This window comes from Rattus norvegicus, chromosome 2, assembly GCF_021556685.1.
Source record: "Rattus norvegicus strain SHRSP/BbbUtx chromosome 2, alternate assembly SHRSP_T2T, whole genome shotgun sequence".
In the NCBI taxonomy this organism is placed as follows: Eukaryota; Metazoa; Chordata; class Mammalia; order Rodentia; family Muridae; genus Rattus; species Rattus norvegicus.
In genome coordinates this window covers 46,951,916-46,979,592 of record NC_141535.1, presented here as the reverse complement: position 1 = coordinate 46,979,592, position 27,677 = coordinate 46,951,916, and the positions used below count along the sequence as shown (strand labels likewise).

Below are 27,677 nucleotides of genomic sequence, written 5' to 3'. Positions count from 1 at the left end.
AAAAGAACCAAAAAATAAAATAAAATAAACCCAATACCCTGGAGGGCCTTGGCTGTTGCCTCTGCAGTAGCTTAACCCCTCTGAATGACCTTCATGTAAACTCCCGGAATTATTATACCTGAGATAAGCCTGAAGCTACGGTAACTAACTCTGGAATTTAAAGTTTATTATCAACTGAATAGTGGAGTGAATCCACTCTGTTTTATCTGGAATATCCTAGATGGATATCTCATGAATCGCTACATAATTTAAGCTGTTTAGTTAGTGTTCACTTAGGTTTCTGACCGTGACTAGGGATGAAGTGGAATCCCACTGATTGGTCTGCACGAGAACCGTCATATTCGGAATTCTGAGCTGAAAGGGCTGCACTTGAGAAGCAGCTCATGAGTTAAGGTTTTGCGTTAGGATGCAGTGTGGTGTACCTTGGTTAGTGGCTTTGAACAGGATGCTTTGATAACCACAGTGCTTAGGATAGTGCAATGAAATATTCTTCTGGTCTGATTGCCAGATTGTCATAGAAGGGGTCAGAGAGCAGGATGAAATTGATGACACGTGACCATAGAACTGCAGTTAGAGGTATCTTCAAAGGATTAGGCTAGACTCAGTAAGGAGAGCACGGGAAAACAAGCATTGGGCAAATTACATATTGAAGGAAAATATACGGAAACAAGGCAAGCCCAGGATGCTGGTGTTGGTTAAACTCTCAGTTTTGATCTACTTAACACAAATTTATTGAAATAGTGAGGCCTCCTCAATGACCGAGGAGAAGTGTAAAGTTGTGAGCATGGGGGCTGTCCCTGTGGTGTACCACACCTATAACTGCAGTTCTAAGGACCCTTGTTTCTCTTTAGGAGAGAGGCCAGAGATTGTGTCTCCCCAAGTAACAGCAATGGCAAACAACTGAACGGTGCTTACTCAGTACAGTAGCGTTTTACTTCCTTCGCCTGTAAGATAAGAATGACATTATCACAGAATCCACAAACTCTGGGATGGAAGGACAGTGCAAATGACTCGCTCAAGGACATACAGCCTATCAGTGCCAGAACACAGCCTGGCTCCCTGAAACTGGAGCTCTCATTTGTAACTCCTCAGCTCCTTTCTCCCCGCACCACCCTTGCCTCTGGTCAAACAAGGTTCCTCCCGAACTCTAACTTTGTTCCGGTCAGTCTCCACTCCTTGTCAACAAGATCAGAGAGTACAGGAAGGAAAGGAGCCGTACCTTCAGTGACAAGATGGGTATCTTGTGAGTTACTACATATTAACCCTAGCAAAGGCGTACTTATCAGTGCAACAGCTAATCTTCTTTGTGAAAGCCTTTATTACACGTAGGGGTTAAGGTCATTTTAGGAGCATTTACTCTGAGCAGTCAGAGAAGGAACAGCGGGCTATTGTAGATACAAATACACTTTCGTAAAACACAAAAAACAAACAAACAAAAACCCCCACCCCCCATTTTATGACGTAAAGATCTAAACAATTTCAGATAATTTACTTCTGGAAATCCTCCCTCCCACCACGTGGTCACTCAAGTTCGCTCCTTTTCCATAGCCGCCACAAGGGGGCAGTTGCGGCCGCACAGTCGGCGCACACACGGCTGCTCGGCCATCCCTTGCTCTTGTCTGGCACGCGGCTCTCGGCAATGGATTAGCTCCTCTGGGGACGTGGGAGGCCCGGGCCCCGCCCCCGGCCGGCGGTGGCCCCAAGCTGCAATCGCTGCGGTGAGCAGAGCGGATCTGCACGGAGGCTACGAGCGGAACGGGGAGCAGACCGTGCGTTGCCCTCAAGGCTCGCTCCCTTCGGCGCTCAGGGGCGCGGGTACTGACCGCGGGGCCCTCGGACCGGCCCGGGCTCGGGGCGCCAGGCTCGAGACCATGGCGCTACGCGCCCGGGCGCTCTACGACTTTAGGTCCGAGAACCCCGGTGAGATCTCCCTGCGGGAGCACGAGGTGTTGAGCTTGTGCAGCGAGCAGGACATCGAGGGCTGGCTTGAAGGGATCAACAGCCGCGGCGACCGCGGCCTCTTCCCGGCTTCGTACGTGCAGGTTATCCGTGCGCCGGAGCCTGGCCCTCCGGCCGACGGCGGCCCAGGAGCTCCGGCCCGCTACGCCAACGTGCCGCCCGGCGGCTTCGAGCCTCTGCCAGCCGCGCCGCCCGCTGCCTTCCAGCCGCTGCTGCAGCCGCAGGCGTCGCCCGGTTCCTTCCAGTCGCCGGGCGCCGGCTTTACCTACGGCGGGGGCGCCCCGCAGCCGTCGCCCCAGCAGCTCTACGGTGCTTACCAGGCCAGCCTAGGCAGCGACGATGACTGGGACGACGAGTGGGACGACAGCTCCACAGTGGCAGACGAGCCAGGCGCGTTGGGCAGCGGTGCGTACCCGGACCTCGACGGTTCGTCCTCAGCGGGCGGCGGCGCGGCCGGCCGCTACCGCTTGTCCACACGCTCGGACCTGTCGCTGGGCTCCCGTGGCGTCTCAGCGCCCCCGCCGCATCAAGCGTCTGGAGCCAAGAGCTCCGCCACGGTGAGCCGCAACCTCAATCGGTTCTCCACCTTCGTCAAGTCGGGCGGGGAGGCGTTCGTGCTGGGAGAGGCGTCAGGCTTCGTGAAGGATGGGGACAAGCTGTGCGTGGTGCTGGGTCCCTACGGCCCCGAGTGGCAGGAGAACCCCTACCCCTTCCAGTGCACCATCGACGATCCCACCAAGCAGACCAAGTTCAAGGGTATGAAGAGCTACATCTCTTACAAGCTGGTGCCCACGCATACCCAGGTGCCCGTGCACAGGCGCTATAAGCACTTCGACTGGCTGTATGCGCGCCTGGCGGAGAAATTCCCGGTCATCTCGGTGCCCCATCTGCCCGAGAAGCAGGCCACCGGGCGCTTCGAGGAGGACTTCATCTCCAAGCGCAGGAAGGGTCTGATCTGGTGGATGAACCACATGGCCAGTCACCCAGTGCTGGCCCAGTGCGACGTCTTCCAGCATTTCCTGACCTGCCCCAGCAGCACTGATGAGAAGGCCTGGAAACAGGGTAAGCGGAAGGCTGAGAAGGATGAGATGGTGGGCGCCAACTTCTTCCTCACTCTGAGCACACCACCTGCGGCCGCCCTGGACCTGCAGGAGGTGGAAAGCAAGATCGATGGCTTCAAATGCTTCACCAAGAAGATGGATGACAGCGCGTTGCAGCTCAACCACACTGCCAACGAGTTTGCGCGCAAGCAGGTGACTGGCTTCAAGAAGGAGTATCAGAAGGTGGGCCAGTCCTTTCGGGGCCTCAGCCAAGCCTTTGAGCTGGATCAGCAGGCCTTCTCCGTGGGTCTGAATCAGGCCATTGCCTTCACTGGAGACGCCTATGATGCCATCGGTGAACTCTTCGCTGAGCAGCCCAGGCAGGACCTGGACCCAGTCATGGACCTGTTAGCACTGTATCAGGGGCACCTGGCCAACTTCCCAGACATCATCCATGTTCAGAAAGGTAAAGCCTGTGGGGCAGGTGGCACGGGGTCAGAAGGTGGTGACTTTAATAGGCGTACCACTCTCTGGTTTCAGGCTCCTGGTCGTTCTCCCTGTCTGGGGACCCTTAGGGTTGTGACTGTTGGGACTTTCCTTACCGAGTTTTCAGTGGGTTGTTGGATTTCCTTCTAGTCAGGGGCTGACACACTCTTCAGAGTGCTAGTTTGTCAGACCGCGTTGTTATTTCAGAGTTTGAATAGGCAGGGAAATCAGCTGCTTTGATCTGTAAGCTCGTGGACTGGGGCAGAATTAGTAGGGGACCCACGCCAGGCTAGGCATCTCTTTGAACGCTGCAGTGCCGGCAGATAGGAGGGACAATAGGAAGAATGGATGGATGACTGGGAATAAAGGTAAGTCAGGCCTTCCCTCAGTCCCTGCTGTGGCAGGGGAGTTGGGCCAGCCCTGTTCACAATGCTGGGGCAGCACCGGAACTTCCTGTGTCAGCTTGCAAACCGGCCTAAAGGCCCAACCTTCAGGATCTCCGACCTCCTTTGGCTGGGTTTGGAGTTTATTAACCAGCTGACATTTGGACTGTTCTTTAGGAAAATGATGTGGGAGACTAGTTGGGGCGAAGTAGGAATGTTGTGTCTGAGAGCGGTGAATTCGCTGTCCCAGTGTTAAGAGTGCTTTTTAGTTTGGTGTGTTACTGGCTTTTGTTAAAGCCCTGACTTTGCAAATGATTTTTTTTTTTTTTTTTTTTTTTTTTTTTTTTTTGTAAACTACAGCAGTCATGCCTGACTGACCTGAGGTTACTCGCTAGCTGGCTTTCTGATATAATGGCTCCATTGACTGAGAGAGAGATGGGAGGTGTTGCAAGAACACGACCTTGCCTCTGGAGGACCAGTGTGGGGGAGGTGGCAGTTACCTACTGTAGCATCCTGGGCTGGTGGAAAGCTGCGTGGATAACCAGATTTGGCCTTGGGAGGGGGTGACCTGCTGCTCTCTTCCCGGCCATGTGGGACAAAGCATTTGTGAGCCACCTGATCTTTGGCTTTTGCTTTCTTGTGTTCAACCGAGTTCTTTCTCGATCGTCTTTCTGGCTCTCTGGAAGCAAACAGAGCAAATCTGTGTCAAGCCTTCAGCTATTTGGAAATAGCCATCTCCTTGCCACTGCCTTCCTCTCTGCCTCTCTCCTTCCCCCTTCTCAAGTGTGACAAGACCTCAGACTCTTAAATAGGGTGGGGGGATAGGGGAAGTTCAGAGTCCATGCTTGCTGCCGAGAAACTGTGGAACTAGCTTCCCAGAGAATAACAACTCTCTTGCCGATTTGCAGTTCACAGATACAGTCTAAGACTGAATTAGCCCTTTGAGCATTAATATTGCTGCTGGCCTGTATTTATTCTTTACGTTTTTAAGTTACAAATCCCTGACATTTTGAGTCTTTAATGCAAGACGTTAGCATTTAAATTCCACTGTATTTCTTCAGTCAGGTCACATGCTGGCTGCCTACTTAGGAATTTCCGTGAGTTTGTACAGAAGGTTGGCAGTCACCAGCGGAGGAGGGCAGAACCAGTACAGACACCCGTGGGGGCGGGCAGTTGTCTGTCTGCTCCGCCTCTGTGTAGGCTCATTCGCTGGTTTTACTGTCAATCAGGCCTTTGGCACGCCCTGCTGTGGAAACTGTGTCTCGGAAAAGCTGTGTTTGTCCGGAGGGCTGCTTGAATGTGGTGGTTCTTTTAGTCTAGTCAGCCATTGAACTTTTTTAAATCCTAAAACTTGGATTGTCTCCTGTTGCCTAGATCTGGAAGTCCTCCCCTTTCAAAACTAGTGCCGTTCTATGTGGTTTAAACAGTTCCAGAGATTAAACATCTGTAGGCATTGGTGGTGAATTTCGTTTCTGCTGTCACCTTGGTGTGTAATGCACGGGAGCCCGAGTCTAGACGACCTGTCTTTAGAGCCTTGCCACTTAAGGCTGCAGTGTCCCATGCATACAGCCAAGCGCGTCTGCTTACACGATGTATCTGTTAAGGGCAGTACAGTGAGGTTAATATCCTGCCCCCACCTGGGGGAAGCTTTTTGAGCATGCTTGGGTACTCGGAGACTCTCCTCGGCGGCTGTGCAGTGGCTGATTGTGCTGGAGTGACCTGAGCACTTGGGAGTTTGTTTACTGCTTGAGGGTTTTTTTTTTCCATCCAAGGTCTCAAAGTATAATCACATCAAAGGGCTTAACTGACTTGAGAATAGCAACAGCAAAACAGGACAGACAGACAAGAACAACTCAAAGAGGCTTTCCAGGATTGTGTTGTAGGCACCCAAAGTTTATGTTTTTGTTTACGAAGAAATTTTATAGTTAAGAAATTCAAAACGTTTGTCTTACCCTGGTGAGCAAGGTCAGTGCCTCACTTTTCATACATGCTAAATTAAAATTAAATCTGATGAGGACTTCAGTTCCTCGTCAAGAAGCAAGTGCTTAGGTGGGTTGTGACCAGAAGGTTGGGCAGGAAACACAGGCCTTGCCATTCATCACTGTTCAGAGCTCCATTGCACCCCATGCACTCGCTGCCTAGTAAGTTGTGGCTTTAGCAACCCCTTTCCTAAGAGTTCAGTGCGTTTTCTTGGTAGTTTTCTTTTTATTTGGTAATTCTGTGGCAACCCTTAACTTCCCTTGTAAGTGTAATTGGTAAAGCCTGGGAGGGGAAACAGGTTCTGCAGGATCCGGGTTGCGATCCTCCCAGTCCTTCTTCCTGGGAGCATTGAGTCTCAGAACACAGCACCGGTGCCTCTGGGAGTCTGAGCCATCCTGGTTTGGACCCCCACGACGGGATGAGGCTGGGTACTCTTAAATGTGGCTGGCTGGCTGGCCTTGCTTAGGCTAATAAAGGTCTTGGTTAATGCTTTGAGCAAAGGTGAAGAGAGCCATCTGGTTCCATCAACTAAATGACAATTCTAGAATTGTGTTTTTAAATCAGCTAATGGACTCTTAGCTAAATAGACCTGCTTAGTTCACAGAGCGGAGTGGAGGCTGAAGGGGTTGCTGCAGTTGGTAGTAGGGCTGGGTGGAGATTGAGAATAGTGCTCTAGTTGCAGTCAGTTTTTCTTGACAGGAGCCCCTTCAGTGCTGTAGTCCCGTTGGTGCCTGTGCTCAGCTCTGTCACTGACCTGGAAACCCTGTGGCTTTGATTTTGCTTCCCTCAGTGGTAGCTGGTTTTTTTTTTTTTTTTTAAACTTTCTCACTGTTTATCATTCTTGCCCTCGGTGTGCTGTGATAATGCTGAAGCTGGTGACTCGGAGCAGTTGTGTGGGAGAGCGTTTATTATGGGAGTCACAGCACACTTCAAGCACACTCGGTTTGCTTTCCAAAGATAGGATGAGCCACTCTGGTCAATAATAGCCACATCTGGATGGCGGCAACCCATGGTTTAAAAGTTTTAAGTTTATCTCTTGGCTGTCACAGTAGGGGGACAATCACAACAGTGAAACGAGGAGACCCCTTGTTTTCATCTTTGCTTACAACTGTGGACTGCAGGTCTGGAGGGAGCCACGCAGAGCAGCTTCTTTATTCCAAAGAAAGAGGCATGGGGCCGCTTTACCCAGTGAAAGATAACCCAGTTTGAAGGAGCCTCTTAGCAAGGGGTCCCCAGAGCTACAGCTCAGTGGGGACTTTCAGTAGTGACAGACGTCTGTGGCTGGGACCTCGTTTGTATCTTGCAAAGCAGAACTAGAGAAAGAGAATCCCACTTTTCGCACTCTCCACTTGATGTTGCAAACTCTTTCTTTGCTCTCTGAATGTTCCAGAAGGCACTCACTGTCTTTTCAGACAAAAGCTAGCCCCAAGACCTGAGGCTCGCCGAGAAGCTGGCCTGCCTGTCCGTCCTGCTGGGTAGGATTTCACCACTGTACTGCCTTTCACCCACCTGAGGAGGTTTGGTCCCGTGGCCCTCAGACATTAATTAAAGATAGCCGACGTCCAGGCAGGGCAGGCAAGGTGAGGCCTTGGTGCTCCCGCCTCCCTTCAGTGCCCCTGTCCCCTGTGCTAAAAATAGCCTGAAGAGATGGTGCTGGGAATGCAGAGGAAGACCAGGAAGGCGGGCTGTTTACAAGTCCATCCTTTTGAAACCTCTGGGCCAGAAATTGAGGCCGGTCCTTCTCTGAGTTTAACTTTTATCTCAGTTTGGATCATTTCTCCGTTCTCCTATCTCCACCCCAGCTGTTGACTTCATTTCTAGATGTAACCCTTGTCCCGGTTTGTCCTTTTCTTAGCAGAACTAAGGTAACCTTTGGTTTTCGAAGTAGAGGAGTCAGTTGCTTGGTTAAAGCTTAAATGTGACTGGCCAAGGAGCACTCCTGCTCCTGACCCACGGCTGTCCTGCCTGGCAGCTAGATAGATAGATGCCTCTCCAACCTCCCGGCCAGTGGTTTTCTAAACTTTGAACCCTGCAGTCCTGTTTGCCCCACTGGGAAGCCAATCACAGCTGAACTGAGCGGAGGCAGGGGACTTTCATTCCTTGACAGTTCCACCAGGAACTCTTGGCACCCTTGGGCTCCATGGGACTTCCTTCTTGATGGGAAATGACACCCTGTCAGGTCACCTTAGGATTTCCAAGCACGAGAAATTCTGTGGTTCACTAGGAAACAAGAAATTGCCCTTAAACTTAGGTTTCCTATTGACAGCTGTATAAAAATCTGCTGTACTATTTCTAATGTCTTAGAACGAGAGTTTACGATTAAATCGTAATGTGTCATTTCTGAAGCCCGTAATGCATGATTGTCACCAGTCAAGTGGTCTAGTAGCTGAGCTGTGTTTAATGCCAGTGTATCCAGAAGACAGAGACTGGGCCACCTGGCAGCTGGTGTTGACAGCACAGACTAGATCTTACTGGAGGCACAGACAGCACTCTTTGATTCTCAGTGAATTCTGGACAACTGATAAAGAGTGATCGTCCTGCTGTGGCAGTGCGGGGCTGTGGCAGTGCGGGGCTGTGGCAGTGCAGTGCTGTGGCAGTGCAGTGCTGTGCCAGTGCGGGGCTGTGGCAGTGTGGTCCTGTGGCAGTGCGGGGCTGTGCCAGTGCAGTGCTGTGCCAGTGCAGTGCTGTGGCAGTGCAGTGCTGTGCCAGTGCGGGGCTGTGCCAGTGCGGGGCTGTGGCAGTGTGGTCCTGTGGCAGTGTGGTCCTGTGGCAGTGCGGGGCTGTGCCAGTGCGGGGCTGTGCCAGTGTGGTGCTGTGCCAGGCTGCTGAGAGCCTGGTGGATAATGGAAACAGGGTGTGTTCTTAGTGTACGGGTATTACAAGGGAGGTTGGGTGGCTTGGGTCTGACTACTGAGCTGCAGTGGCCAAGAAGTCTTGTGTGCAGCTTCCTGGCTGTGCACCAGTCCTGTCTGTACACCAACATGGTGGAGTCTGGTGGGCCTCATATGTGAGTGAATGGAGCCAGTTATGAGCAGGTAACTGGAACCTCCACAACCTTCAGTGGCAAGGAGGAGACTTCCTCAAGGTCCTCATGAGGAGTAAGTTATGTAGTGCTTAGTAGCTACTTACTAAATGTTGGGTTTTGAGAACAGGAAGGTGCTTTAAAAGAATGGGAATTAATTTCCATTAAAACACAATTCAAGTAAGTGTGCCTCCCCTCCTAGCAGCCTGTTACCACGGGAACTGCAGGCCAAGTACAAAAGTTGGAGCAATCATTTACACAGCACTGGGGGATTCTGTTTTAATCAAGTCATTCCATAGCGAATACCAGAAGTATTACTGGCATCAGAGGGATAAATGGAAATATTATCTGGAGTGATCAGTATATTGTTTATGTAAATTTTCTCTTGTCGGCCCTCCTCCCACATCAGATTAATTTTGTGGGGGAACAGATTGCTTCAACATTTCTGACATCCTTCTTCATATCCCTACAGATATGATGTTCTGGATTTCCTAGATACTGCTTTTGTTTAGATGATTTTTACTCTGTTAAATAACATAGTTTCTATATTGAAAGTAAAACAACTCCAGGCCGCAGTAAACATTTCGACATTGTTTCAGGCTGGTTTCAGTAGTGTTTTGTCTGCCCCTGTGACTGCAAGCTGGGAGCATGAAAATCCTTTATCAGCTGACAGTATTAAGCTCAGATCAGTAAACATGTATCCCTGGCTAATTCATCAGATGCTTCTAGAGGGAAGTACCTGGCCTCAGGGTGCCTGTGAGGCGTTGTGACACTATAATACTGCCTTCCAGCAAACATCTGCAGCCTCTAGAACCCAAGTAGGGGATGTAATGAGTAGGGCCGCAAGAGCAGTCGGTTGGAATGCTTTTTTTTGTTTTGTTTTTGTTTTTGTTTTTTCTGTTTGCAAAGAGAACTTTATTTTGAACTCTAAATACAGTCGCCTTCCCCAAAATAAAGAAAATCAAGTAAATAGTTTACTTTTTGTGTTGCAACCAAAAATAACAAGGCACTGAAGGGAGGAAGGGCTGACTTTTGCTTGTGTTTGAAAGCAGAGACCCCATCTTGGGAGAGAAGACATGGTGGGTCCATGTAGTGGACCTTGAGATTTTTGCCTGCTTCCAACTCTGGAACAGGAAGCAGAGAGGAAGACTCAGGCTTTCTCCCTCTTCCTCTTTAGCCAGTGTGAGACCTACCCAGCCTCTGTGTGATCCTCAGTTTGCTTTTCTTATTAGCCCCTCATAGATGCCTAAAGATGTGTGTCCTGAATGCCCTTAATCTAATCAAATTGACAGTCAAAACTAGCCATCACGGTGGGTATACAGTCTGATTGAACTGAACTGTATCCCGAGTACTTCAACCAGGGTCTCCATTTCTACCCTTTGTAACTCCTGATGTGATTGGATTTTCCTCTGTGCATTATTTAGTGGGTCGGGTGATGGCCATTGGGAGAAAGGCAAAATCATTAAGTTTATTCATAGGAGCTTCTGAAAAATAAACTCGATTTTATTGAATAAATATTTAAATAGACATCATAACCTAAGCACTGCCAAGATTACATCATTAACCCGAGTGAGTGCTGCCCTTGTGCAGCTTACATTCCAGCGGCGGGGAGACAGTGAAAGCCAAACACAGCAAACCATAGTGCAAGACAGATTTTATATATGTGAGTGATATGTGCTCAGAAGTGGAGCAGGGCGGGAGGGTGTAGGAGGCAGGATGGAGCACAGAGAAGTATGGTCAACACAGACCTCACTGAGAAGGTGGGATTTAACAAGGCCCTGGATAGCTGTGGACTAGGAAGGTTGAAGTTCAGCCAGGGTCACAGGTTGGGTCTAGAGGCCGTCCTAGTAGGAGAGTCCATCACCGAAAATCGAATTGGTACAGCTTTGTGGGGTCATTGTCAGGGCATGTTAAAAGTTCAAGCAAGATAGAAGCTCTTGAGGATCTTGAGTGAAGGGATGGCATCCATTTGCACATTTACCAGTTATGCCGAGAAAAAGAATGGCTCAGAGACTGGAGCAGGTACAAGCAGGAAACCAGTAGAAGTGGTAAGAAGTCCCAGCCTTCCCGAGATCTGTGTTGAAGGTGCAGTCTGCAGGTTAGAAGGGACGTTTGTTTATGCCTTGTAGATACTTTGTGCTCTGCGTCTCTTTTTGGTACAAACCCAGGCAGAAACCCCGGATCGGACATACTGCGTGGAGAGGGTGCATCCCCTCTAAGCAGTCCCTGTGGGGCTTGGGGATTGTCTGGAGTTTGGCATCTTCCTTCTGTGTCCCTGCATTACATAGCTACACTAATTTCTGTGTTTGCAGTAAGTGCTTAGCATATGTTCGTAGAGCTAATGAAGCGGGCGCTTATTAATAAACTACACGGCTGACCTTGAGAAAGATGTTTTCAGTGACTTAGGGTATGTCTTTTGTGTGTTTTTCCATTTAAAAGTGCACAAGACCTGAAGATAGACTCTGCATATAGTTTATGGATGACGTCATTAATATGTGAGTGATTTTAAAGCCTTAGATTTACATGGCTTTGAAGTGACTTTCCAAAAATCACCAGAGGGAGGAAAATGAATATGTACCTCATGATGTCTCTTTGTATGGACTGTTTAGTGTTTGAACATGTAGAGACACAGTTCACAAGCACACACTTCTTTATGGGGCCCTTTTTGTTTAACTCAGCACAGAAAACCCCGTGTGCATTGATGTTATCAATGGACTTGCAGTCTTGGAGCTCAGGTGCTGAGCTGGTGGACCCTCCTGGAATTCACTGCTCTGTTGGGTAGGATGTGTGTACGGAGAGTCCAGATAAAAGGCACATTCACCGCAGAAAGAAGGGTTGTCAGCTAGCATTAGCAGTCAGGGTGGTCTGGATGGCGGGTACTTGGTTTCTGCTTCGAAAGATACTCATACTTGAGTTTTGGAAGAACATGGATGGAGAGTACCCGCCTGGTCCTGTTATGCTTTAGAATGGGTGTGATAAGCACATAACAGCTGGCTCATTGGTTCTAGCATTGAAGTCTGAAGGAGCGTGCACACGCGGGACACATGCAGGCATGGTGCCTGCTGATGGTAGAAGATCTGGAGAAGGAATTCTTGGTCTCACAGTCTCATTCTAAGATAAGTTTTGAAAGCAGTTGTAAATTTGCAAGCAGGGAGGGAACCTCCCAGATAAAAGGAACTGTGTATGCAAAAATCAGTGCTGGTAGCCTCTCAGAATCAGTGGGGCCACCATCTACTGAGTGTCAAATGCATGCTGTGTGGACATCAGTAGTTTTCAAAAAGTGCTTATATTTAAGTTTCCGGGGTTCCCAGCCACTGTTGGGTGGAGGGAGTGATAGAAGGTCAGTTAACATGACAGGCACTTTGGTGTAGGAAGCTTCTGAAATAATTGAGGCAGGACATAGTAAAGTCCTGAATGGAGGCGGTGTCATGGGATGGAGAAGAGACGGGAGTGGAGAGAGGGGACATAAAATGACCTGTAGAGCATTAAGCATGGAGCGAGCAGCGTAGGTGCTGGCAGAAGTCTAGGCTGCAGCCCTGGGCCAGGTGTAGAAGGTGCTCGTTACTGCACTTGAGCTAAGGATGGTGTTATGCTTCTAATGGTTCTATAAGTACTTGCATAATAACCCCAGTTTCGCTTGTTGATCTGCAAAGCCTGAAATATTTACTGTCTAGCCCTCAAGGAAAATGTTTGCTGAGCCTCCTGTTAAAGAACAAGCAGGGTCGTGGAATGGAGGTACAAGTGGCGATTGCCGCTGTTAGGGAGTTTGCTCTGTGGCTTTCACTGTTCAGGCGTACTGGGGGACATGATGTCATAGTCCTTTGAACAAGTGCTTCACACCTGTCCTTTATGGAATTAGTGCTTAGTGTTTTAAGCATTGGTATTAACTGCTGTACTAATTTCCTGAGGTGCCGTAACAGGTCCCTATAGTCCGGGTGACAAACAGTAGCCTTGTGTTCCTTTACACTTCTGCAGACTGGCTGTCCAGAATAAAGGTGCTGGCAGAACCGTCGCTCCCTCTGCACATACCACTTCCATTCCTGGTTGCTGGCTGCCTCAGGGTAGTGTGGCTGTAGGTGGTCACTCCAGCCTGTACCCGTCGTGACATGGCATCATCCCTGTGTAACTAACTGGCTGGCTCTGTGCCCCTTTCCTCCCTGCCTGCTCTGTCAGGTGTGCCTCACATTTGACATCAGCTCACTAATTACATACATGCATGCTGTGTGGACATTAGTAGTTTTCAAAAAGTGCTTATATTTAAGTTTCTGGGGTTTACAGCCACTGTTGGAGTGGTGGAGGGAGTGTATAGAAGGTCGGTATTAATATTAATGTGCAGAGACTGTCTCTAGGTGGACAGGATTGGGGTGACGTGGTTCAGTCCAGTCCAGTTAGCTAACTTTCCCCAAGGGAGTTCTATCTCCTGATGGTGATCGTCACAGCTGAGTCTGAGAGGTTGAGTCCTAGCTCACACAGCGGACATGTCAAAGGCAGGATTTGAATTAATCTTTCACCTTGAAACTGGTATGCTTTTCGCTACGAGAATACTCGCTAGGAAACAGAGTTGATTCTGTTGTCAGTTGTTCAGCCAGTAGAGGTTTTTCAACTAAATAGTGACACCTTGATCATGTTCAAAGTAGCTGTCATATTTCGAAGGCACACCACGTACCAGGCATGGCGCTTCATGTTCTATTTTCACTCTACCCGATTAAACCTCACGGGAGCTTTTGAGGTAGACACCCCTCTATTTCCACCGCTTCACAGGTAGGAACTGAGCTGGTGAGGTGGGAGCCCGAGGTCCCCGCCTGCTCCCTGGCGCTCACTGTAGACCTCACTTTAGGAAGCTCTGCCCAGGCACGCGGAGAAGAGGAGGCTGTTGAGTAGGACTGCCATGTGTGCAGCTTTGGAAAGGAGTGTGTGAACTTGAGACATCTGTTAGCTCAAGTGACAGCACTTGATGTGGTGCTGGATGTGTGCAGGAGCCTGTGTTACCTTAGGTGTTAAGTTTGGGTGAGGCCAGCAATAGGGACAGACAGACAGGGAGAGAGAGGAGGCGGGGGGGGGGGGGGTGAGGAGGCAGGAGTGGGGCTGAAAGGAATTGTGGGAAATCCTGCATCCCAGCTGCTTTGTTTTGTTTTGTGTTTTCAGACTGGCTCACCTTGAATTTAGGGATGTCTTCCTGCCTTGGCCCACGTGCTGTGATGGAAGATGTGCACCACTGTGGCCACCATCACTGTTCTAATTAACGGGAGAACTCTGGTTTCCTTTCCTCTATGAGGATAAAGGGAGCTTCTGGCTAAAATAAACCAACAGTGAAGCCCCTCCTCTTGAGGCTGGCAACCTAATCGAATGATACCAGCTCTTGACAGGGACCAGCAGAGGCTTCCAGTGGCCTGCGGCAGGCGTTAGGCCTTGGATGTTCATGGGCACTCAACTCCTGTTGTCCACAGCTGCATACACAGAGACCAGCATGGGCCGTCTCAATGTTCTTCAGGCTCGTACTTTGAGTATATCTTTAAACTTGAACTTTTCTAGGTCTTCTGTTTTTGTCTTTGGTTGATTGGTTGTTCTTGTTCTCTCATCCAAGGATGTTCAGACATGCCAGAGGACACTTGGTCCCTGCCAGCACAGGGGCGCAGGGAAACCACATGTTGGTGGTGGTGGCGGTGCGGGAGGGGGTTTCAGTATAAAGTGACTGATTTAGGATCTGCCCCCAAAACTTCGTGATCATCGGGTGGTGTGCAGGGGCAGCCCTCATGGAGTGGGCACAGTGAAAGAAATAAGAGATGACCTGAGCTAGACAGCAAAAAATACATCCTCTGGAGCTCTTCTCATGGTTTCAGATTAACACTGTTCTCTTGGGAGCCTTCGAAGTCCAGCCTCCTGGGAGGCCCTGGCCCTGAGCTTCCAGCTCGCAGCTCCCAGGCTCCCGTGCAGTGCCTCTTCCCACTAGACCTGCCCCTGCCCCTGCCCCTGCCCCTGCCCCTGCCCCTGCCCCTGCCCCTGCCCCTGCCCCTGCCCCTGCCCCTGCCCCTGCCCCTGCCCCTGCCCCTGCCCCTGCCCCTGCCCCTGCCCCTGCCCCTGCCCCTGCCCCTGCCCCATGGGGAGTGTCATTTCAGTTTAGCAGCCCTGTGTAGACTTGATTTTAGCCCAAGCTCCATTTTATCTTCCCAGAACAAAAGAAACCAAGATTTTTGCTCCCAGCTAGATGTACTTTCCTAGTCCAGCTTCTCTTTCTGAGTCCAGCTTCTCTCCGGTATGATTCCTGGGTTGTTTTCAAAGGTCTGCTAAATATAAGTGCTGGCAGCTGGCCGACACTGCTTAGTGGGATGTTATGGCCAGAAAACATTCAAGAAAAGAAATAGTGCTTTGTCTTTTTTATGCTCAGAGTTTTTAAAAGTCTTCATCTGTATTTGCTGATGGAGGGGGCGTTCAGCCTTTTCACCCTGGGACCCGCTCCTCTGAAGTAAAGGCATACTGTGTGCACAGAATCTTCTTAGAACTTCTGTCACACAGTAGTGTAAAGTCTCTTTGGTTCTAGAGATTGACCTTGGGGTTTATTTCTCAGGAGCTAAAGCATCGTGAGAGCCTTTATGAAGTTCCAGCTAAGGACTTTCTGTTCTTAGCACATTAACTGCAAGAGACCTGACTTCAGGCTTCATTGGGGGAAGGAGGCAAACTGAACCTTTGATTAGTGAGTGTACCTTGATGTTCCCATCCCTGCTGGAGGTCCCTCTGCGTGGACCTTGGTCACTGGGGTCCAGCTGTGCTTGCTGACTGGGTTCTTCAGGGTATAGCAAGGCTTTTACCACGAAAAGCAACTTACGTTTTATTTTTAGGACCAAACCGAGCTTGAAGAATGGAATTCTTTAAATGAGTCTTTTTTTTGTTCCCCCATTAACAAGCAGCCAGGTTTCACTCATTCTTGTCTCAGCTCTTAAAATATCTCCAGACTTCTCTTCATTTAGTGCAGTTACGAGTTGAAAATGAATGCAAATTAATTTACCTTTAAATATTTTAGTGCTTGGCTTTAGTGGCATTTAAGCCCTTCAAAGCCTTGTTTTGGGACCAGACATCTTAAATCCTGGAACTCTGAGAGGCTGAGTTTAGGGGATTGTGAGTTCAAGGGTAGGCTACCTACCTAGTAGGACTAGGTCTCAAAAACAGATACAAGTGGACAAGTGATGCTTTCCCTGGCACAGTGTGTAAGCTCAGATCCGAGTGTGACTTGAGTGTGTGGAACTTTTGAGGCAGTGTGCATGCTGCTACCTGTGACGTGGGCAAGGGAGTTCCTACCCACCACGAGATCAAGCAGACTGCCAAGGTTCCTAGTATCAAGTGGGTGGAGACCAAAAGAGAGGAAGAAAAAGGGTGGGGAAGAGGCTGATGAAGGGAGGAGGGCTGCAAGGGTGTGTCCAGTAGAGGGAGGAGAAGGAAGTAGGTCATCTTGGCCAGATTAGCATTTTCTTTTAGCATTGGGAGCATAGGGGAATGAAAATAACTGTACTACCGTCCATACCTCCCATATCTGCACTCTGTCCTCTGCTTTGCCCTGTAACACCGAGGCCTCTGTTTACTGAGGAAGCCCATAGGAAGACCAGAAATCTACCTTATTTATGCCTTTGGCACACGTGTAATTTCAAATCAAATGAGGTGTTTTTTGGTTTTTGGTTTTTTTTTTTTGTTTGTTTGTTTTTTGGTTTTTGTTGTTTTTTTTTTTTGTTTTTTTGTTTTTTGTTTTTACCACCACTCCCCTTTTCTCTCTCAAGGGAAAAGGCAGCGGATCCCTGTTGCTTAGTGACTGGGCCTTTTGTGTAAATGGCTTTTGAGGGACAAAACCGGGAAGGCTGAGGTGCAGAGGGAGAATGTGGGGGGCACAAAGAGGGATCCCCACACCAGCCCTGGCAAGTTTTTAGATGGGGTTGGGGCAACTCCTGAGGCCGTGTATAGCCCAGGAGTGAGGAGGAGCTTTTCCTGTTTCCTTTGCCAGTTGTGCTAGGAAAGGTGCTTGTCTTGGTAGAGCTCAGCAGGGCGCCGGCAGGCTTGCAGGGCGCTCGTTGCCTTGCCAGCTTGAGGTGGGCTCTCAGTGTTGGTGAAAACCAGGACTGTGGCTCCCATGTTCTCTGAAATGTTTGGGAAGCAGCTGTTTACAAAGGGAAATACTTTAATGATGTCGTATGTACAGTGTAGCTCTCTGTCACATGGTGCTGACTTCCTTGACTCCTTAATGATATTAATAACCTTCGTTAATAATTACTTTTTGACTCAGTATTCATCGAAAACATGAGTAACATGTTCCTGATAAAGGAGCGTGTACAAAGACACTCCTCCCTGGCTTTGCTCATGGATAAGACTTTGCAAGGGGCCCTACCCTGGTAACACACTAAGGTAGGAAGGGGACGGAAGTGAATCTGAGATCTTGGGGGTCTGTGGAGCTGATTTTAGTGCTGGAAATGTGGGGCAAAGTTCCTTCCAAAGGTGGGTGAGCATGAGTAGGTGTGAGAAGGAACCTTGCTGAACTTTGTAGTTAGAGTCTGCATTGAAGTTTAGGAGATTTTGTTCATAACAGCAAAGTAAAAACATTGGTTTATTTCCTCTTAACTCTCAAAGTATGGAATGGGAAGGAGTCCTTTTGGTCTTTCAGGACTACTTGGTCTCTATAGCCAAGACTGGTCTGGAATTCACTATGTTGTTCAAGTGCCCCTGAGTTCATGGCGCTCTTCCTGCTTCTGCTTCCAAGTATCTGAGACACTCAGCTCACATTGTACCTATGGATGCTCGCAGACACCTGTGTAGTATGAAAGCCACAAGCGCCAGGCTGTGGCAGGTGGGAATGGTGGGTTCTTTGAACACATAGCCCTGGGACATTCTGGACAAGTGACAACCTCTTGTAAGATTCTAGAATTATACCAAAAACTTCCGAGCACCTTTCAGCTTTAAATAAATAAGGAAGGGAACCGGGCACCAGCAGTAGCCTGCACACCTGGGCTTGAACTGAAGCTTGCCTCTCAAGTCCATCAGGCCAGGAGTGATGGCGTTGGTGATCAGTCACTGTCTGTGGAAGTCTGACTGCTCCTTTAGAAATAAATCATTTGTTGAGTGAGATTTGGTTCTCTTATAGAGGACTCCGGGTAATTTGTCAAACTAATTTAATAAATGTCCCTTTCAACACTTATCTTAGTTAGACTTCCATCGCTATGAAGGGACACCATGACCAAGGCGACTCTTATAAGGACAACAATTAATTGGGGCTGGCTTACAGGTTCGGAGGTTCAGTCCATTATCATCATGACAGGAAGCGTGGCATCCACATCTTTTTGTTTTTGGGGTGTGTGTGTGTGTGTGTGTGTGTGTGTGTGTGTGTGTGTGTTTTCCGGGACATGGTCTCTGTGTAGCCTGGGCTGTCCTGGAACTCTGTAGATCAGGCTAGCCTAGAACTCACAGAGACCTGCCTGTCTCTGCCTCCTAAATGCTGGTATTAAAGGTGTGCACAACCATCGCCTGGCTAGAGTTCTACATCTTGATCCTAAAGCAATAGGAAGGGACAGATACACTTCCTCTAACAAAGCCACATTTCCTAATAGTGCCACTCTCCATGGGCCTACGGAGGCCATTTTTATTCAAACCACCACAATGTAAGCTTGTGTGTGTGTGTGTGTGTGTGTGTGTGTGTGTGTTTTTCCTGTCCCTTTGTCCTACTCACAGAGCTCTCATAGGAAGGGGCTATTAGTGTGTCTTAGAGTCCCGTCTGATGCTCTGGGACAGCCTGTGCTACCTCTACCTTCTGAGGAGGTTGCTTAAGTGTTCACCTCACTTCTGGCCCCTTCCTGTACTTGGAGCCCATGTCAAGAGCACATTTCCTGTGGGTGACTCAGCCTGGACTGGGTCCACCACCTTCCCGTAAGAAGCAAGTCCCCTGACCCACGAGTGTCCCCACATCTCTTCTGAAGAACACACCCTGCTCTGTAGTAGCCACTTTAAAATCAGCGCTTCTGCTCAGGTTATCCCAGGGGTGACTGACTGTCTCCTGTAGCCCAGCAACATCCTATTAGAAACCCTTCCCATCCATTACGCTTTCCTGTTATTTATTAGCACAAGCTCACTCTATGGAAACGATTTCACTGTGACTTTGTACACATGGCATGCCTTGAGCACAGCCCACACTCCTGTCCTCTCGTCTCCACCCCCTCCTACCCCGCAGCTCCCCTTCTGCCTTCATGTCTTCTTTAAATCTAGATTTCTGCATGAGAGACGTGTGATAGTTGTCTTTGAAAGTGAGTGTTATATTTCACGTAACATGGGATTTCCCTGCAACTGACGTTATGTTGCAGGGCTGCTGTGTGCGCATGTGTGTGCCAGCGTGTTCCACCAGTAGATCTCTCACTGAATCTGGAGCTCACAATTTGGCTAGACTGCCAAAAGCCTGCCCTCCCTCTGCCCCGGGGCACGGCAGTGTGTGGGGCGTGTTGCAAGAGTACTCCCTGAGCCACTCTTGTGTGGGTCGTGGGTGCCAGGGATGGAGCTAAAGTCCTCGGGCTTGCCCAGCACCTGACTAAGCCATCTCTGCAGCCCCAGTTTGTACTTCTTTATGGCAGAGTAATTCTCCATTCCCCATGCCCTCCACATTGTCGTTATTCGTGTATTCACTGAGGGACGCCTTGGCTGACTCCAGAATCTGGCTCTTGTGATTAAAGCTGTAGTAACTGTCAGATTAGGTTATCTATGGTGTGTGTAATGATTTTTCCACAGCAGCTTACCTTCCACCAACCCGTGTAACGCCCGCTTCAAAACATCATGTGCATTTGCTTTTCTCCTCTGCTTCTCTCTTTATTCTTTTTAACTTGGTGACATCCATTCCGACCGTGGTGGGATGGAAGATCCGTATAGTTAGGATTTATGTCTTCCTGAAGATGACTAAGAATTTTCCACATGTGTCTTGTCTGTGTGTACTTCTTGGAGAACCATTCTCTTGCCAGTTTTCGGTCTGACCCATATATTCTTTTCTTTCATTTAGAAACTGCCGCCCTAATCATGGGCATTAGGGGCCTTTGGTTTAACAGTGCTCCCCGACCTTAGACCTCGCCACATAATTTCTTCCCCTCTCCTTCGCTTCTGATAGAAATGTGTGGTCCCTTTGCTCTTCTGTTCTGGGCAGGGCTTTTAGCTCTTTTTTACCGTACTCCACGGTCAGAGACAGCTTCAGTGCTGCCTTCCTGTGTGCCACAGCAGGCTGCAGTGTGTGCCCCTCTGCAGTTGTCCCCGAAGCCCTTCAAAGTGCAAGTGTTTCCAGAGAAGGAGTAAGCTGGCATTGATCTGACTCCGCCCACTCTTCCTCTCCAGCTCTCCTTACATCTAGGTTTGACGGAAAATTTTGCAAACAAATTTATTTTGATACACACAAAAAGATGCGAAGTGAAGGGAACTGCTCAGAATTCCCAGATCAAGAACTGTCTGCTGTGGGAACGAGCAACTGTGCAAAACCCAGGCCTAGCCCAGTAACACTGGTAATTCACTTCCCACTGAAGCTCCTCAGAGCAGAATGTGTCTGTCTTTGTTTTGGTCAGAAGACAGAGCTCAGTGAGTGGAGGTGGGGCAGACAGAAGCTTCTGGAACCCTAAAAGTAGCTCTCTTTTCCCTTTCACGTGTCCACGTACTCTTGATGTGTGTGGCTCAGGCTGTTTAAGTCTCAGTGTTCCATTTACTCCCAGTCCGGAATAGTAAAGTAACTTGTAATAATTAATCTTGTTCTAGTTGTTAGAGGTCACAAAATACAAAATATAACAGCTTTCTTGTGCAAAAAAAATTACTTTTTAAGAAAAAGGAAGTACATGTTGCTTCAGATGTGGAAGACCCCCTAGTTATGACTGGACTATAGGCAGGCCAGGCTGCTGGTCCCACCCCGAAGCCGTGCTGTAGAATGCTGGCAGTCTTCTTTCATTTAATTCCTCAGCATAACTCTATCAATTTGTTTTATTTTTAATAATCTTGCTTTCTTTTGAAAAGTAGGTCTGGGAGGCACTGAGTTAGCGACATTTCATTTAAAAGGCATTATTTAAAGAAATTGCTCTACATCATGAGTGACGGAGCAGTACAGTTTGAGACAGGGTCTGACCGTGTAGCCCAAGAGGCCTGGAATGTGCCAGCCTCTATGGTAGAGGTGGAACCCTTCTGAGTGCCCACGGCTCTCACCGGTGAGCGTGCACACTCACACCTTCACATACTGTTACATGTTCTCCACTGTTTGAGGCATGTATACCTCATTTTTACCTCAAAAATTATTTGAGCCCTTGTACAGGAGCCACATTTTTCATGGACGCGTCTCCTGCTCATCTCTCTGTTACAGACTTGACTGACGCACTATGCCAGCAAACTTGAATTTCGTAAAGTGGGTCAAACTGGAATTCCGGGTGGAATTGGCTTTGGGCACTCATTCTTCCATACGCTTAGTCCTGTCCTTTTAAATTTACGACAGTGAGCTGTCTGGTGTCAGAAGGTTATGGTTTACCCATCAAGTAAACCATGCATTCCTAAAGGGTGGTGATATTTTGGGTTGGAGTTGACAATTTATGTCATATTCTGTGGCTTCTCAGTAGATGGAGAAAAAGGAAAGAACAAAAACTCCCTCTCAGGTTTAAGTTTGTGTTTAGACTTTGAAATACTGTAATGTGTGCTTTTTTAATATTTAAGATAAGAAAACCATACGTCTTTAAGTATAAAAGGTTTAGGTTAGTCAGATATAAATAGTTTCTTTTACACATTCAGAGTGCCCTTTTGAATTACAGGTTTAAAGCAAAAGTCAGGGGCTGGAGGGAGGTTCTTAGTGTAAGAAAGAGCGCTGAGCACGAGGGCCTGAGTTTGGATCTCAGCATCCACTTCACAGAGCTGGGCATGGCTTCACCTGCTGGTGATCCTAGTCCTCTGGGAGGAGATGGGAGACAGGAGTCACTGGGCTCGCTCCAAGTTCAGTGAGATAATAATTTTAGAAGGGAATAAGGTGGAAGGAGAATGATTAAACAGGGCACCACACTCACATACATATGTCATATCCACTCCTCCACCACACACACGCACACACACAGATACACGTACATACACATATACATGTACACACGTGTGTGTGTGTGTGTGTACCGGCATCTGCGGTCAGGAGGGGAGCGCTGGCTGATCTGCAGGTATGACAGGCTCCTCTCTGCCCACCTTGCTTACCTGTTCAGGCAGCTGCTCCTTTTCTGCATAGTTATGGTATTTGCTTCTAAATCAGTTACACATTCAGAACCCACCTCTACAGGGTTGCCTGGGTAGCTCTCAGGCTCACATGGTGAGCAACTCAATTTCCCTTATTCACGTAGTAGTAGTAGTAGTAGTAGTAGTAGTAGTAGTAGTAGTAGTAGTAGTAGTAGTATCTGCCGTAGGCTGAAGCAAGGCTAGGGGCAGTGTGCCTAGCATATATTAGGGCTGTTTTTGACAATGACCATTTACTGTCTGTCTGTTCCCTAATCTATCTCCCTCCTCTATCTCCACTACCCTTAGCACAGCACATGGCATCTAGCTGATCCTTTGAGCAACTGTAGTGTAGCTAGTCTGTGGGGCATTTTCTGTCATGGCATAATCTGTGTTACCTTTGGGAAGGCACATCTGGCTCCCATCCAGAACTCTGAGCTTTGTGGTGTGTTGTCACTGTGTCTGGCTGGTGCATCTGTCCTGAGTGTGGTCCCCTTGTGAGCACACAGAGGGTTGGGGCTAAAGTACATGTGTTTGATTTTACCTGTTCCACAAACTCAACATGTCAAACACATTAGGCTCACCATCAATATTCCTTAACTGAATTAAAGCCGTTACATGGGCTGTAAAAATAGCAACTCTGTCCTGTTTACCTAACAGAGTCACAGGTGGAAGAAAACTCAGTCCCGGATTTTTTCTTGGCCCATTGAACACTCACACTTGGAAGCCTTGAAAGTTCTAACTGCTCAGAGTTCCTTAGCCTTTAGCTTAGGGGAACCTTCATTCTCCTGAACTCCCATGTCTGCTGAGGGGCCAGAAGGACCCCACAGGGAGACAACTGTTAAAGAACTGCATCAGCATCTGAGCAGGGTGTGCACGGGGCAGCCATGGGAAGCACGCTGTGGCTCAGTGGTCAGTGGTAGAGCTTGTCTCATGTTTGTACTCTGGACTATGGCTTCCAGAGGCACACAGTCAAATCACAAAGACCTCCCTGCTTCTCTCTCTGCCATTTTAAAACGTGGATTTTTATATCTTTGGTAGTCTTTTGAAATATTTTTTTTCTCTAGAGTGTTGCCTCTCAGTATTCCCTGTCTTTTCAACCTTTATATCTGTACATATGTGGGAAGCCTGTACAAATGTAGTAAAGACATTATATTACAAAAAGGCATGTGGGTAGATGGGGCCTTTTTAACATGAAACAGGCAGGGCCGGGCATGGTGCACATCTTTAATTCTGCACTCAGGAGGTAGAGGCAGACCGTTCTCTCTCTCCCCTCCAGGCCAGCAAGGAGTTTACAGTGAGACCCTGTCTCAAAACCACAATGATAACAACAGGCACATGTAAAACTTCACTGATTCTGTCAGACTGGGAGAAATGTTGAAGGTGTCAGACTTCCTTACCTGGGCAGGGGTAGTCTTGAAACCACGCGTTGCCTCGGGGATCCTAGCTGCTTCTGTCTAGCAAGCATCAGGGTGGAATGGTGCCAGCACGATGTCTGCCTGTGCTGTGCTGTGCCCCGCTGCTCTGGGATGCTGCCCATTTCAGTGAAAGCTCTCATTTAGAAAGAGCTCAGGAAAAAAATGTGTGGTATGTACATTCCTCCACAGACATGCATTTCTCTTGGTAAACTTTGCTGTTAGTGGGTTTTCACTCTGGTTAGGGTGAAGCAGGGGCGGGGCCACACGAGCTCACTGATAGACCCTGGTACATCCCTGGTCCTGTGTTTTTTACAACAATTATTAACCCAGCATTTTGTTTGAAAAGCACACTATTTAGCCTTAGTTGAATACTGATTTACTCTCTTAATTTTCAGACTTGAAGGAACTCAAAAACAAGGTGGCCTCCCTGGGTAAAAGCAAGGAACATAACTCTAAAATTTAGATTTCTCCTTGGGCATCACACTCCCGGGCTGCTGGGTCCCACGCCTGGTTTCCACATTCTCTACTCTATACCTTTTAGATCGCTTTAGTCGTAAGAGTTCTAGATGCCTTTGGCCATCTTCATTCTAGAGCTGCTAAAATGTGTTCAGACCATGTGAGCATCAGCGTTGTTCAGCCCTGAAACCAGTAGATTCCTTCATGTCCTGCCTCATCTGCCTTCTTTGTGGCATACGCTTCTGAGGAAGAGTCCACCCTGTGTGGCACCTGCCAAAATGACCAGTCCCATCCCCCTACCCTGCAGCACTAGATCAGAAGCTGTGGTACTTTTGGTGACCTTCTGAAACAGTCATCAGAGCAAACTTAAAACCCACTGCCCTTGTACCTTCACAATGCAAGTGTCCCATCTGTGGCCCCCAGAAGATGCTGCCCGACTAGGCATACAGTCATACGTCACCCACTGCCATCAGGCACATCATTTAGGTGAGGCTCTGAGGTACAGGCATGGGCTTGGGTACCCTGACAGCTTCACTGTACACTGGCAACATTACCCAGCTCCCCCCTCCCCCAGCCATCGCTTGATTTCCTGCTTGAGTTGGTACTGACATGCTTCAGGGGGTGACTCTGACCTTACACAGTAGCTCTATAGTGAGATTTTTCTCAGGAAAGGGATTCATCCTTTATGGGGTATTATTTCTCAAATTGTCTTAAACGTTGTAAACGCTAAAAGTGTGGGTGTGAGGATTATCTTTAAAAGGACACGTCTTTGTACCTTTTTGTTAGGTATAGCATGTCAAGAAAAACAGTCTGGTCACCATGGGACGTTGGTTTGGGGAAGTGATGTTGGCGCAATGGTCAGGATGCTTTATAAATTGGTATTTACGGTCACCATTTTGAATTTCCAAAGGATGCTGAAATCGTTTAGACAAGTACTGAGAGTACCGAGCTTCCTGTGTAATACTTAGCTATGCCATTGGGATGGATGTGTACATACGTATGTATGTATGTATGTATGTATGTATGTATGTATGTATGTATGTATGTATGTATTTTAATTAATTATTGTCTTTGACTGCAGGAGCTCTTACCAAAGTAAAGGAGAGTAGACGACACGTGGAAGAAGGGAAGATGGAGGTCCAAAAGGCCGACGGCATTCAAGACCGCTGTAACACTATTTCCTTCGCCACGTTGGCCGAGATTCATCACTTCCATCAAATTAGAGTAAGAGACTTTAAATCACAGATGCAGCATTTTTTACAACAACAAATAATATTTTTCCAAAAAGTGACGCAGAAGTTGGAAGAAGCTCTTCATAAATATGACAGCGTCTGATGGCTGCACATGGGACGCACATCTGTTTTCAGTTCAAGGATAATTTCTACAGCAGAGCAGAAACTGCTTTCTAAGAGCTATTGCCAACTATAGGCGGTGGTACCAGGACGGTTTTGTGTTCAACTGAAACCCGGCTGGATATATAATTACGTAGGAGAGAAGCAGTTAATATGGTTATGTAGCAGAAACAGTACCACACTTTGTAACTAAATTATACTATGTATGCCCACACTACTATTGTAACTTTTGATAATGATTATACTATTTGCCTTATTGCTTTTGAAGTATGGGTATATTAGTGTGTACTTTGTAGACCTCAAAGCCCATGAAGAGTCTCAAAGAAGCTGGCTGGATGAAGCCTGCTGAGGATGCCTTTTTAGTCTCATAGATCGAGATGACCTAAACTCAACCTACTCTGTTTACAAACTCCAACTAGAGCAGCTCTGCGACTTTGTGCCTTCAGACCGGTTGTTTTCCTTTCTGTCCCACCTGTGTTTGAGCCCCAACTTCTGATGGAAGGAGCGAAAGGCGAGCACTGGTGACAGCCGATGAAAACCTCCCATTTCTGGGTCAGTGGTAGAACCAGTGGCCATCACTTTGCACAGGAAGCATCGCCTGGTAAGATGCTGGCAGTGACAGAGGCATGAGACGCTCGCTCTGCTGTCTCTGGATGTGAAGTCTCGTAGGGGAAAAGGCTGTGCACCGTATTCCCTTACAGCTGTTTGTAGCACACGGCCTCGACTCCAGGGTCACACAGACTGGGCCTGGGGATTTCAGCAATGCCCTTAGCACGTGGGGAAGAATCCGATCGGGGATAAAGTATAGAAGCAGTGGGTGAAAATGCACTCCGTCTTAGTTTGGGGAAGTGTCTCCTGTCTTTTTTCTTTTTTTCTTTCTTTCTCTCTTTTTTAGCTTGAAATTTCCTTTTAATGTTCAGCTTTCTGTTTTGATTTCAAATGGATCTACACTGTTAACTGAATGATGAGACTCCACTGTGATTCACTCGTTTACTTAATCAAAAAATTTCAGGGATGTCTGTAAATTTCAGTGTTGTGCACAACAAGAAGTGCTGTTGGTTGATTTAAGGAGGGACCAGAAATAATTTCTACTATTCCAGTACTGAAGGAAAAAAAATACTGATTTATACTGTTTTTAAAAACTAAATATTAATAAAGCCCCCTGTCAGAAATTTAACCTTAAAAATTATTTTAAATATCATCCTATATTATTAGAAGGGAACTACAAGTGACTGATAAATACCAAAAAGATTCACAAGCAGCTTCATTTAAAAAGCACAAAGAGGTTCTGGTGTGAAATGCCCAAATCTCAAATGTTTTCTGTAGTTCTGAGTTTACAGATGTAAAAGCTGTCCCTGAAGGCTGCAGTACCTGTATCTGCTGTCCCTGTGAACTACACTCGCACCACCCCAGAAACCCTGGTACTGATAGGGTAGCGTGGGGGTACAGTCTCAGAGGGGGTGAGCCACAGTCACCCAACGGGGTCAGCTTGCAGAAAGACCAAAACAGGAAAGGCGAGTGGGATAATTACTTAACAGCACATTCACTCTCTACGAAGTAATCACATATGGGTTGAAATTTGAAGAGCAGATTGTGATCATTTTGACCTCTGGTCAAATCCTTGTACTTGAGAACTTTGAGGCGGACGTGGCATCACGTGGCGTTGCCTTTACTACAGGCCCGTGGGACTGTTGCCAAAAGTCGTGTTCTCTGAAAAAAGCAGTCCCTCTCGTTGACTGCAAAGTACAGTTAGGTAAAGAAAACCCATATATATTTAAAAACTAATTTTATTCCAGAATTTTGGACGTTATAAGTTTGAATTGTCACTGAAGAAGCAAGCTCTTCCTCGTTTCAGATGATTTGGTCACATTTATTTGCCTCTTCGTTTTGATGGTGGTTTGATTCTTTTTTCTCCTAATGAAGTTAGTAAACTTGTGCAGTAGTAACAAGGACATTACCTGAGGTGTCTTGTATGATTGTGGTTTAGCCAGGGTGGACACAGCTTAAATCACAAACTAAAGATCAAAGTACAAAGACGTGTGCAGTCTACGCTGCCTCCTCCCGAGATAACTTTCCTCCCTCCTAACCGCGTAGCATAATGCCACCAATTCATGGGGCTGTAAATGAATTCTGTGGGTTAATGCACCAGACTTACCAGTGTCCATTTTCATCCAAGATTCTTACTCTCTAACGTTCTTGGTCCTATTGAAACATTTCAGTATCTAAACATACTGCAATGTTAATACCCAAGAGAAAAGCCATTACGTGTATGCTGGTCACATGATCAGTGTGGTACAGTTTTGTTACTGTTGTTGTTTTGTTTCGTCGTTTCTGTTTTTTAAATAAACTATCATGCCCTTCAA

The 27,677-nt window shown here is 47.8% G+C and overlaps 1 protein-coding gene across 1 annotated transcript; it reads left to right on the top strand.

Annotated features, from left to right (window-relative positions):
- The first annotated feature begins 1,705 nt into the window (after positions 1-1,705).
- Snx18 (sorting nexin 18) lies at positions 1,706-27,677 on the top strand. Its single transcript, NM_001107652.1, is given in 2 exon segments — positions 1,706-3,465; positions 25,044-27,677. Coding segments are annotated over 2 exon segments (1,848 nt in total). The 5' UTR covers positions 1,706-1,871; the 3' UTR covers positions 25,298-27,677.